We start from the raw sequence: 13,852 nt of genomic DNA, 5'->3' as shown, positions 1-13,852 counted from the left end.
TGACCAACAGCTAGGCTTGACCTGCGTATGGGTTCGGACTGTTAGAAGACGGACCTAGACCATAGGGTTGGCTCGGATGGAAATGGAGCCTATGGCATGCTCAGAGATCAGCTCCAGTAAGGCACACATGGAGAAAGATCCGACGCACGATCACCGAATAACTGCCAACATCAGTGTGTGCGTTGCTCCCTCTTATTGTCAGAGATCGTGCCGAGAATGACGGGCACAGTTACTTCGATCAAAAGGTATAAATAAGAGACATGGCTATAGGAACATGTATGTAAGATCTCACACCCTAAGCCCTAGCAACACTACTTAGACCTAGATTCCTAGCCTAACTTTGGCATCGGAGGGTCCCCTACTCTAACTAGTGTCTCCTTTGTCCTTCTCATGTACAGGCTAACAGGGTTCGGTTCAAGTGCTCAAAGCTCAGCGAAGGGTGAACCAGATTTTATCATCAACATTCATTATTCACAAATGAACAGAAATTCAATCCATTTCTTCTTATTCTTTTCCCTTTTGGAGGGGTTTGATATAATACATTCCCACGTGTTGTAATAAGATATGTTGGGATTTCAACCGCTCGATTGGCCAAATTTGGGTTGAGCAATGCAAGGGCCGGTTTAGCCTAACACTGAACTTAAGGCCGGAGATCGGTCCAAGCCAGGCATAGGCCTAGTATAGCAGGCTCAGCTCAAGCTAGAAAAATTGATTGGCCTTGGACTACCCTGGCTAAAAATTAACGGAACCGAACATATTAGTTATGAGCCCACTTCATGGTCCAAGCTAATAGGTCTAAGCACAAAGCTCCAGGATTTCTGGTTGGGCAGGCCACCCCATTGTTGACACTCCTAATCTAGGTGTATATATGTGTTGATGCAGTTTTCCGGTAGACCCTTCTTAGATCCTTGGGTGCTTGCACATAAAATAAACAAGGAAGACCTTGGCTAATGCGGGGGACCCTCCGATGACAAAGTCAGGGATTTAGGTCTTTGTAGAAACGGTCTAAGAGGAAAGGGGTTATCAGTGTGTAAAATTTTATGTGTGCACCTTTCATCGTTGGAGGTCCTCCCTATTTATAATAAAGGGAAGATCACACCATGAACAATCTTTTCTATTTGACAGGTAAGCATCGTAGTCGAATTAGAACTCTTGATGTATCAGAGATCCTTTCGAGATCTCTAACTTCCAAGATTTTCGGGATTCTGAACTTATCCCTCGGGATCTTTGGAGAGATCTTTAGGTAGTTCCCTTGGATAAGATTAAAGGTCATCCGGAAGCTGATAAAACCGTCTAACATGTAGATAAGGTCGGATGATAGAGGTAGCGGCGCCTTAGAGGTGAACGAGGCCCAGCTATCGGGAGGTCGGTGTCGTTCCGATGATAATACTGACAAAGTGTGCTTGTGATGTCCTTGTAACCATTAACTTTAGTAGCCTTTAGCTTCCATCGGCGGGCTTGACAGCCCTATTAAGATGTTTTTCTAGGAAGCTCATTGAAGGTCACATCGACCTATGGTCGTGCCGACCTATGGTTATCCCAGCTCTAACCTTAATTATACTCCGAGTGAGGGGCACATACGGATTTGTTACTGACGGCTTCAGTAGCTAGCTCTGTGGCTACTGAATTGATGTCTCCAAATTTTGTGGGCCCCATCATGATGTGTGTGTTGTATTCATACCATCCATCCATTTGGCAAGATCATTTTAAGGCACGAGTCCAAAAAATAAGCAGATCCACAGCTCAAGTGAACCCATTACAGAAAACAGCAGGGACAGTAATGCCACCATTGAAACCTTCTTAGTGCCCATCCAACTTGTTCACAGTTCACAGAGACATGGAGGAAAAGAAAACATAAATATCATCTTGATCAAAAACTTTTGTAGCCCTCAAGAAGTTGTTAATGGTAAACATTCAATCCCTACTGTTTTCTATGGTGGGGTCCACTTGAGCTTTAGATCTACTTCATTCTTTGTTTCATGCCCTAAAATGATCTCTCCAAATGGATGGACGGTGTGGATACAACACATACATCATGGTGGGGCTCATAAAACTTGGTGACGTCACTTCAGTAGCTACAGTAGCTACTCTGTGTCCATGTACGAGGGCCGAGGAGCAAGGACTGGTACTAACTCCACTAGGACTTAGCTAAAGACGGGTGGTCATGTCAGGGAATTTGTGGGGCCATCTTGATGTATATGTTTTATCTGCTACGCCCATCCATTTTGACAGATTATTTTAGGGCATGAATCTAAAAATGAGGCATGAAATTGAAGGCTTAAGTGAACCATACCACAGGAAGCTATGGGGATTGAATTCCTACAGTTGAAAACTTCCTAGTGCCTACCGTCATGTTTATGTGCCATCCAACCTCTTCATGAGGTCCATAGACCTATGTGAAGGGAAAACATAAATACCAACTTGGTCTAAAACTTTTATGCCCGGTAAGAAGTTTTCAGGTATAAGCTTTCAATTCCCACTGACTTCCTGTGGTGGGATCCACTCGAGCCTTCAATTTGCCTCCTTTTATAATATCATGCCTTAAAATGACCTATCAAAATGGATGAATAATGTGGATTTACACACACACACACACACACACACACACACACACACACACACACACATATCTCCTAATAGGATTGGATGTCTTAGCTCTAGATAAGTCTAGAGGGGTGGTACACAATCCATGCCCACCCATCGAAGGATGTGGATTGGGTACTACCCCCACAGGTGCCCAGCTAGGAAGGGAGAGAAGCTATGAGTGGCCACTATGATATATGAGTGTTATTTGCATTGTCCATTCATTTTTTTTGCACAAGCTATAGGCCATTCCAAGGATAAAGACAGTGGGGATTAAACTCTACTGTTTAAAACTTTTTGAGGGCCACTGAACTTTTAACAAGCTGATATTTGTATTTTTCCCTTCATCCAGGTCTGCATGACCTTATGAATAGGTTGGATAGCAATTAATCATCAATGGGCCCTAGGAAGGTTTTAACAATGGGTGTCATTATTGTCGTTGCTTCCTTGTGGTCCACTTGAGCCTTGGTGTTGTACCATATTTCTAACCGGCCCTAAAATAGCCAATTAGAAACAAATATGTGCCATTGTACAAGAAAGAAATAGCATACAAAGACCTTCAGAAATATTTGGAGCACTTTTCACAAAAGTATAGTTGGCGCTGAGTTGGACGGTATATGTCATTTGATGACTGGGTAGCGTCAAGAAGCTTAGTAGGTGAAAAGCGGTTTAGTGGAAAAGAATGGATAGAGGAACACGAAGAGACAGAAGAATCTGCAAGATAGAAGTGGGAACGATTCAACTGTCATAACCATTGAAATAAAGAAGAGAAACACTTAAATAAAAGCTACAACAAAGATTATAAATAGCAAGAAGTTTAGCACAATAAAAATTCTCATACCAATCCAACAAACAAATCAAACTATCTTTCCTTATCATATTATAGCTCTATCATAGGAATATCGGTAATTCTTAGTCATAATTCAGTAGTAATAATCTTTAGTTGTAATCCAAGTCCATGCTTTTGCATTAGACTATTCCTAGTACTAATCTAATCACTTTATCTTTTATAAAGTTATCTTACAGTTGCTTCCTGTGATTGACCATAAGTATTTCCTTTTTGTTTGAGAGATCTCATAGTTAAAAGCTTTTTCATATGGGAGGCAAGGTGTAACCCATCTTCAGAGGAAGAACCCACCCTTCGATAATCTATTGATCATCTTACAACCATATTGTGAGTATTGAATAAGCAATTCATCTTCTCAAGTCTCGATCATATACACTCACTTTTGACGTATCTGCCTATCCTGGCGCTTGGAGTCAAGTTGTTCGGTTTGAATTGATCCACACATTCAATTCTGGCATGCCTGCACAGTCACACATGACCGCACCAAACTGAAAGCCAATAATTTATGACATGCACAATGGGACTAAAAACTACTTGGTTCCCATAATCTTGTGAAAGCATGAGCCAAGAGGTACTCATAATACTTCTACAGTTAGTGAACCTCCAACACCAAAGAAGGAAATGCATGTGCAACCAACATCTAAGTTGTTAAATACATAGTCAAGCTAATCGCCTAATCCACCAAACCCGGATAGGGCATCTTTATCTCGGACAGATACTCTTGAGATAATGGCGGATGGGTTATGTGATATGCAAATGGGGATTCAACATATTGCAAAATAGTCACGAGCTCAAGCTGAGCAGTCACGAATCCAAGCTGAAACTTTCAACGGGTAGACAACCAGTTAGATTAAGAGCTTAAATCGAATAATGGCTATTTTTGCTGAAAGAGTGCCCACTGTGCCTCAGCAATTTGTTGAAAATTTGACGCTTGTATAACCAACACCACAAGTACTTCTTTCACAATGGAACACCCACCCTGCTCCAATACAGGAAGTGCATAATGTTCCTCCACCTGTTGAGTTCATACGATTTGAACAGAATAACAAGAATTTCACTCCTTAGGACAGAAATCAGGGAACACCTGGGAGGCAACATTTCCCTAGAAATATCCCTCATAATAGGGAACAATACCCGACAAATACTGAGCCACCTCATGTGGCCGAACGGCATCATTTGGATTGTGACCAAGTTTTACAACTAATTTAAGAAGTGAGCAAATTTCTTGGTTGTGCACTACCCCAGTCTACCATAAACCTTATCCGGAATGGATTGGCTGACAATTTCCATTGCCGCAACCGAATTTGATGTTTTTTTTTTATCAAGATAGACAATTTTCATGTTTCTCGACTAAGTTCGATTAAGATGACCGACTTTATTATTTTTCAATCAAGATGGCTGACTTTGATGTTTTTCGATCAATATGACCGGCTTTGATGTTTTTCAAACGAGATGGCCAAGTTTGACCAAGATGGCCGAATTCGACATTTTTCAACTGAGATGGTCGAGTTCAACCAAGATGATTGAATTTGATATTTTTGTCTGGCCAATTGCATTTATTGCATTGAACAATGAGCCAAACGTAGCTCTCACCTTTTCGACTAAAGGCAAGGCAATGTGTATGTCAATGTTGTACCCTATTTCTGATTGTTCCTTAAATAGTTAATTAAAAATGAACACAGGTCATTATACAGGAAAGAAATAGTATGCAAAAGATCTTCAGAAATATTTGGAGCGCTTTCGACAAAAGTACAGTTGGCATTGAGATGAATGGTACACATCATTTGATGATGGGGCACATCCAAGAAGCTTAAGAAGTGGAAAGCGGTCAAGCGAAAAAGAACAGTTAGAGGGACATTGAGAAATAAAAGAATCTTAAAAACTGATGTGGCAATGATTCGGCTGTCATTACTGTTGAAATAAATAAAAGAAACACATGAAGAGGAAGTGCAACAGATATCTATAAATAGCAAGAAGTTCAGCAAAGCAAAAGGTCTAGTACCTATCCAACAAACAAATTATTATTAATTATCATATCATAGTTCTATCTTAGGAGTAGCAATAATCCTTAGTCATAATCTAATAGCGATTATCTTTAACTGTAATTCAACTCTATGCTTCTACATTAGACTATTACCGGTATTAATATAATCACCTCATCTTTCAAAAAGGTATCTTGTAGTTGCTCCTTGTGTGATCGACAGTAAATATTTCCATTTTATTTGATAAATTTTGTAGTTAAAAGTCATTTTGTATGGAAGACAAGGTGCAACCCATCTTTAGAGAAAGAAAATCCAACCCTTCTACATTAGCTTGATCATCTTACAATTATATTGTGAAACTAAATAAGCCATGGATCTTCTCGGGTCTCATGTTTCACCTACCTGTAGTAGCACTTGGGTCAAGTTGTTCGGTTTGAACCATTGGTTATGGCACCCAGGCACAAGTCACACATGATGGAGCCAAACCGAAAGCCAACTCTTGGATGTACCTAGTTCTGGGCTTGTACCTTGAATGATACGCCCAAAGCGGATGGACGGTGTGGATAACACCCATACATCACGGTGGCCCCTCAGAGCCCCTATCCATCACAGGCTGAAAGCTCACCGTGGAGAACCATTGGTAGTGCACGCTTGACTAGGTAGATGTGGCTAAATGGTTGGATCGTCCAAACCGTTCATCTAGTGAGCTCTGATATAAATTACCCTTGATTCATATATACACCATTCTCACCATCTCATAAACGGACTTTTACCCCAACGCCATGAATCCTGAACGTCATCTGTTGATAGCCGTCTATCAGAACTCCACCAATCAGACAGGATCTTCCAGGCGGAGTACGAAAGCATGACCCATCTGTAGTAGGTCCCACCAAATCGACCGTCCATCCGAGTCCAATCTAGTATCCCAGTATCCATTTTCACTACACACTTCTGAAACGATGCCCCAGTCTACGTTGTCTGGACAAATCTAGCAAAAAAAAAAATGGCAGCTGTTTCAGCAGCGGCCGGCCTACTTCCTCAGTACCTCAACCAACGCTCCAAGGCCAATACCCACCTTCTCTTTCTTAAACCCATTCCACCCAGACATTTTCACAAACACCTACCTGCATCTCAGTGCCTCACCTACAATCCATGCATCGTTTCCATTTCTGAAGACGCAGTATCGATCAATGTCTCCGCTTCCAAATTAACCCAACAAGTCGCCGATCTTAGAAGCCTCTGCTCGCAAGAACGACCACGAGATGCTTCGGATCTGTTAAACGAGATAGAGAACAAACACTCTCCGTCTGGATTCGATACGTTCACCTACAACAACGTTTTAAGTTCCCTTATAAAGCAAGGGAAATTGGATGACGCATACCGAATGTTCGATAAAATGCCTGAGCGAAACGCTATCTCGTGGTCGTCTATTATTGCAGCAAACACTCGATCTGGGAATTTCCAACAAGCATTCCACCTGTTTGATGAAATGATGGAGGCTGGCACATGCCCCAATGAATTCGCATTGGGGAGCCTTCTCAAGGCAAGTGCTGGTCTGAGAGATGTCTGTATCGGTAGGCAGCTTCATGGGTGGTGCTTACGTATAGGGTTTGTCTCAGATGCTGGTGTGCGGACCTCCCTCATAACCATGTACTCGAGCTGTGGTTTCTTAGACGATGCTGCGTTGGTGTTCAGAGAGATCCCACTTTCTTCTCTAGATGATGTCCCAACATGGAATTCAATGATAGCTGCTTATGTCTTCAATGGGTGCTGGAGCGAATGTTTTCAATTGTTTTCAGATATGCTCTGGATGGGACTGGTGGCCCCAACAGAGCGCACTTATGCCAGTATGATCAATGCTTGTGGTTCTGTTAGGGCACTTGATCATGGGAAGACAATACATGGAAAGATCGTCAAAGATGGATTGCTCAACATGACGACAATGGGGAATTCTCTCATTACGTTCTACTCCAAGTGCTGGACTTTGGACGATGCAAACAAAATGTTCAAAACAATCCCTTCGAAAAACATAGTATCTTGGAATGCAATTGTGGCTGCACATGAACAGAATGATGATGAAAAAAGTGCCATTGATTTGTTTCATAGACTACTCAGGTTAGAATCTTGTGCAAAACCAAACCGCATAACGTTTCTCAGCGTGCTCAGTGCTGTGTCTTCTGTTTCGGGCTTAAAGCATGGAAGAGAAATCCATGCTCAAATGATCAAAATGGAACTTGAAGACAATACAAGCATTGCCAATTCGCTTATTACAATGTATTCTAAGTGCGGGGAAGCAACGAAAGCAAGGAGGGTTTTTGAGAGGCTACCATGCAGGGACATTGTGAGTTGGAATTCAATGCTTGCGGGTTTTGTGCAGAACGAGCAGTTAGAGAACTGTTTGGAGCTATTTACAAGAATGCCATTGTCAGGATATGAACCGGATGATCATAGCTTTACAATTGCTCTTGGTGCAGTGTCATCACATCCATCCATGTCGAAATGTTGGAGATGGGGTAGGGAGATCCATGGCCATGTAATAAGGCAGTCTTCCCATGCGGTGGTAGGCACTTCAACGTATAATTCTATCCTTACAATGTATGCTAAGTGTAATAAGGTGGCGGATGCCGAGAAGATCTTCAAGGGCATCAACAAGCGAGATTCCTACTCTTGGAATGCAATGATGGATGGGTATTCCATCAATGGTAATTACAATGATGTGATCTTGCTCTTTATAGATATGCTTGAGCAAAGCTTGCAATATGATCATTTGTCTTTTTCGATTCTTCTCACTGCCTGTGGTAGATCGGCTTCAATACAGCTGGGCAAGCAGTTTCATGCTTCTGTCGTAAAACACCGGTATAACCATTGTAATCTTCAAACTTCTTCATTGTCAATCAATAACGCATTGGTGTCCATGTACTCAAAATGTGGTAGCATCAGTGACGCATCGAGCATCTTTGTAAGGATGGCCAGGAGGGATGTGTTTTCATGGACCGCCATGATCACTGGGTGTGCACATCATGGCATGGGTTATGAATCTCTCCAACTCTTTGAGAGGATGATAGCAGAGGGTATCAAGCCAAACTCTGTAACATTTCTGGGGGTGCTTACAGCTTCTGCTCATGCTGGTCTTGTCAATGAAGGGATTCATTATTTCAACTCCATGAGCAAGAGCCACAATGTAAATCCTAGCATCGAGCACTACGCTTGCATGGTTGATCTATTTGGTCGTTTGGGTCAGTTTGGAATCGCTAAAACATGGGTTGAGGCCGGCATTTCTTCCCTCAAACTCGAGCAAGGTGCTTGCTTGATTCTGTGGAAAGTGTTGCTTGGAGCATGCCATGCACATAAGCAACTTGATCTTGGTGTGCACGCCGCAATGAAAATTCTAGACTTGGAACCTGAAGATGAGACTACCCACATACTTCTGTCAAATCTCTATGCTGCCTTTGGCATGTGGAGCGATGCAGTGCGAGTGAGGAGGTGGATGAAAGATAAAGGGTTGAAGAAACAGGAAGTCGGGAGCAGCTGGATCGAGGTCAGGAACAGACGGCATGTTTTTGTGGCGGGAGATGTTTGTCATCCACATTGGAAGGAGATTTATGAGAAGCTGGAGGCATTGGATGGAGAATGTAGAGACATGGGCTATTTCCCCATGATGGAGTATGTTCTTCACGATGTTGATGATTTGCAGAAGGAAGCGATCATTGCTTCTCATAGTGAGAAGTTGGCTGTTTCGTTTGGTCTATTGCAAAGTGGGAAAGGAAAGGGCATCATCAGGGTGATTAAGAACCTTCGAGTGTGTGGGGATTGTCACAACTGGATGAAATTCGTCTCACAAGTAGAAGGGCGAGAGATTGTACTAAGAGATTCACGCCGTTTCCACATTTTCAAAGGTGGGATGTGTTCGTGCCGAGATTATTGGTAAATGAGTCAAGTTTTATAAGGCGAAAAGAGAGATGTAGCAGCTAAGGTGTGAGAAACACCAATCAATTCAGGAAAGAAGAAGAGGAAGAAAAACGGTGGAAAAGTAAGATTGCTATAAACCAATTACTGAAGCGATTCTGTACAATGTATTGTTTCTAATATAGCAAAGATACTCAGAAGTGAGGCAGACCAATAATCTAATATGAATTCTCTGTTATCATCCCTTTGCAAGCAAGCCTCTCTGCATTACCTTCCCGAAGAACATGTGAAGCAGTTCTTATGTGAAATAGGTGTAGCAGTTCCCAGCAGTTGTTTGGAAGTATCTTAATATCCTAAGGAGAATCAGACTGTCGAAAAAAGCAATTGGACGTAGTTAAAGAATTGCTGTGAAAGTGAGGAGATAAAATGCGGAGATGTTCTGCGAACCATAATCCCAAAAAAAAAATAAGGAATTTGGGTATAATCTCTCATGAGCTCAAAGACTGTAATGTACTAAGGGGTATAATAAAGGAACTGCAAGCTTAAACACTGCATGGCAGCATTTTCATCAACATTGTAAACTTTCCACTTATAGCTTCACTGTCAGCAACCTTGTAAATATTCTGTTTGTTGCAGAATTTGAAGCCATCTCTTTAGCTAAAGAAGGCACTTAAGAGTAATACTCTGTATTGTGAATTCCTTCCCTATATTTTACTTTTTGGGAGCAGAATGTATGAATTCTCCGGAGAGGAATGCTAATGCACCCAAAAGTTTCTAGCACAGAGCATCGTTGACTTAGATCATTCATGGATTTGTACCATTAGAGGAAAGCTATGGTGCAAAAATCATGCTGATCGAATGATTATGATTAGAATCATTCAATCAATGGCATAAAAGATGAACTTAACAGTCAAGATCTAGCAGGGGAATAAAATAGGTCTAATCTTCAATTTGAAATTTCTATTCAATAGGCCTCTCCTTGGATTGCATGTGATTTCAAAGCATCAGTTTGTTTGATGATTCTAATGGGTGGACCCTTCCATGAAGATAACTTGTCGTGGAAATTAGGTGGGTCCACCCATCAGGCGGATCACATAATCAATATCAAATGATGAATTATGATATGACCCAACATACAGGTTTGACCCACCCAATGTGGGAGCCAGCCTGTTTTTCTATCAGTTTCTGTTCATGGTGGGTCCAACCTTTTGCACGGCTCGGATGTTTTAAACTTAACATTGAAATGGTTGGATGTTTTAAACTTTGCGTTAAAATGGTGTAGCATGTTGATGAGGACATCACCGCCTTCTCATGGAAGCTTGGACTGGGCGATCATGCCGACTAAAAGATGTTTTAAACTTAACATTGAAATGGTTGGATGTTTTAAACTTTACATTGAAATGGTGTAGCATGTTGACGAGGACATCATCACCTTCTCATGGAAGCTTGGAATGGGCGATCATGCCGACTAAAAGAAGATCAATTGGCGTGTCCACTCAATGATCAAGATCAATCCAATGGAGCATATCAGGGCCCAACCCTTGTTTCTTTAACAAATAGCAAGACTTGGACGAGTGAAGGGCGTGATTGACAAGTGGACGACAAAGGGCCACGTCGGAACACTGTTCAGAGAAAAACAAAGCACAAGTGTGCCACCAATTATTCCATCTTTCAAAGTCAGGAATATCTTCACACACTATTCCAATTCAAGTGACTCCTGCAGTTGGTGTATAGCCAAAGATTCTGAGTAAAAACCCAATGATGGAAAAGTTTTTCACCTGCATAATGTGCAGTTTATACTTTATGAGATTTTTAAAAATTTTAGAAATATGACTAAGTTCTGTAATATGTTTACATCGAGATTACAGAGTTGATGTGCTCAATGTCAGCCCAATTTTTTAAGAATAACACATAAAAGAAAAAGGACTAAAGTGAAACCAATCATGACCACAGAGACGAGGTGCTCACATTGGTCATGACTGGGGTATAATTAATGTAAGAAAATAAAAAGACAAATGGTTTCTCCATTTCTATGGAGTCAGGTTCCAACTAATGGCAAAACACAGCATACATTGGGAAGATAGTAAAAGCAAAGAAAATATAAGGATAGGGTATATGAGAAAGGAGATGTTATAGTTAGAAATAAGAAGTAAGATATCCTAGTAGAACCAGAGAAGGTGACCATGTGCTATGAGATGTGAGAAAGGAGAAGAGAGACAGTTTCACATCCTTCGAGGCATTTTCAGGTGATGGTAGTCTTGTAATGATAAGTACTCTTTTCAGCATTGGCACAAATTTTATTCCTGCAGATGCATTCTTCAACGCATGACCTTAGAAAAATGCTGGTATCTCTCTCCTTACATGTTTATTTTTTGTGGTCTTAGGCTCATTGGAAAGATAATTAGGTAAGCTTTTCCAATGAGATTGGAATCACCTTATTTGGAGGTCATTTGACTCTTGAAAAGTTGGGCCAAAATATTTGATGGTGTTTCCCACATTTCTTCTACAGTCAGCTTCGGTAAATTGACTAGATCTCTTTCGACACTTCTCGAATTTGACTGATGTTTAGCTTGTTGTAAAGATCATTTAATGAGCTTTCAATGAGCTATAAATAACCTTATTTACAGATCCTTTGGTCGGTCACGCTACTTTTATGAAGATTGAGTAGCAAGGAAGGGAAGTCTTAGGACAGCTTGGATTGGTTGGGGGTTTCTGGTAGGTTTTTGGGAATTGGGATTCCTTGGGTTTAAGGTTTCAAGTTTTAAGGCTTCCTAGGGTTTAAGGTTTCAAGTTTTTTGGGAATTTGGGCTCGAGGCTCCTAGGGTTTAAGTTTTCGGGAAATTTGGACTATATAATTCAGGTTTTAGGGGATTTGGGGCTCTAAGGTTCCTATGGTTCAAATTCTAAGGGAATTAGGGTTTGGAGCCTTTGATCTTGGTCCAATTCCAATGCTTTTGATCTCCCTTTGTTGAATGGGTATCTATAACAATATAGGAAAGTTACCGAGGAGCTTTACACCCTTGCCAACCACCCAAAGTTACTTGGCCTAGAAGCAACTTTGTAAAATTCAATTGTTTTATGAGTCAAATTATAGTATGTTTTAATATGTTTATTTTTTTTCTTTCTTTCTATTTTTAAGGTTTTAAGAGTTTGATTATAGTCCAAAGCCCTTATTTCAACCATCTAAAGGTTGTTTACTAGTTTTAGTATGATTAGACATTTTTTTTGTTTAAATAATTTTTACTATTTTAGAAAAAAAAAAGTTTATTTTTCTTATATAAGCAAAAGACATATATTACCACAACATACTTCGATGAATAATATCAATTTTATCTCTTATTAGAGATTTCTTATTTTCTTATGGATTCAAGGGGTAAGGGGTACGCTTGAGAAGAAAATGATGATTTCTTCTCTTTCTCCTCGCCCCCTTATCAATGATCAAAACTATTTAGATGATGAAACTTTTCATGGATGGAGGGAATAGCCCCAAAAAATTCTTAAATTAGACAATTTTAAGCCTCTATTCATTTCACTTCTTCCCTTATACGGCTAGCCCTCTTGCCCAGTGCCAAAGCCATTTTAGCTGGGCTAGGGTTTGGCCCCGGGCTGCCCATTGCTACCTCTACATACCTCTACATTCAGCATACATTTTTTGGGATACATTGTTAAAATCACACTGATTAGATGATTTGTTCCCTTTACAAATTGGACTTTTGTTTTGGAGCCATGCCTAGGATGAATAGGATTTTCTGATAAAAGTGATTCGTTTTTTTCTAAACGTGCACAATCCATGATGGGCTTGAACAAATCTACGGCAAGAGTTCTTGATGAGACTTATTTCTAGAAATGAGCTTGACCATTCATTGTATAGACTGTTAAATCGGTGGTCAGGATTGTTTTGTATGGTGTGATCTACACTGTGGCCCACAAAATATGTTCTGGGCCTAAAACAGCACAGATTATTTACTTGAATCATTAAAAAGTCCAGTGCAACAAAGAGAACTATACCTAGTGCTAGATCATTTTTCTCATATTAAAGGAACACAAACTCCATGTTAGAAAATCATAAGATTCTTATTCATCGCGGTCCCATTGCGATGACCTTGTCCAAAAATCAACAAGTTTCATGCATCAAGTGGACCACCCGTCCACATTGAACACAGACCATCTTTCCTTCAATGCAAAATCAGACTCGTCCACCTGATGAGAGGAGTGGGACATGGTCACAGACAGTGAGGTTCACCTGATGAATGAGCCAGATCATGCACTCGTTTACAATGTTGGCACATGCTACGTGAACTTCCGCTTCAAACAGTACTCCAAGAGCAAATCGCACTACCTACCATTCTCCACTGAAATTCTAAGATAGCCCCTGAGTTCTGCATCACGGCTACATTGTTGGGCCTCGTTCCACCGTTGGATGGTATGCAAGTCAAAGATCATGACCATTCATTACGTAGTGTGAACTATGAATATGAGCGTATCAGTCCAGGCAGGGGCTCTGTGGAGCCCACCGTAATGTAGGGGATTTATC

General features: G+C 40.8%; 1 protein-coding gene across 1 annotated transcript; it reads left to right on the top strand.

Annotated features, from left to right (window-relative positions):
* Nucleotides 1–6,415: 6,415 nt before the first annotated feature.
* LOC131228842 (pentatricopeptide repeat-containing protein At3g49170, chloroplastic-like) lies at nt 6,416–9,340 on the top strand. The gene has a single exon (XM_058224693.1). It carries the CDS (start codon nt 6,416–6,418, stop codon nt 9,338–9,340), a length of 2,925 nt encoding a protein of 974 aa, XP_058080676.1.
* Nucleotides 9,341–13,852: the final 4,512 nt, after the last annotated feature.

The sequence above is a fragment of the Magnolia sinica genome, chromosome 16, assembly GCF_029962835.1.
Source record: "Magnolia sinica isolate HGM2019 chromosome 16, MsV1, whole genome shotgun sequence".
Lineage (NCBI taxonomy): Eukaryota > Viridiplantae > Streptophyta > Magnoliopsida > Magnoliales > Magnoliaceae > Magnolia > Magnolia sinica.
This window is presented reverse-complemented; position numbering and strand designations above follow the sequence as displayed.

What these genes read in the sequence shown, in the direction of transcription:
- LOC131228842 (XM_058224693.1), top strand. Translation starts at nt 6,416, where the DNA reads ATGGCAGCTGTTTCAGCAGCGGCCGGCCTACTTCCTCAGTACCTCAAC.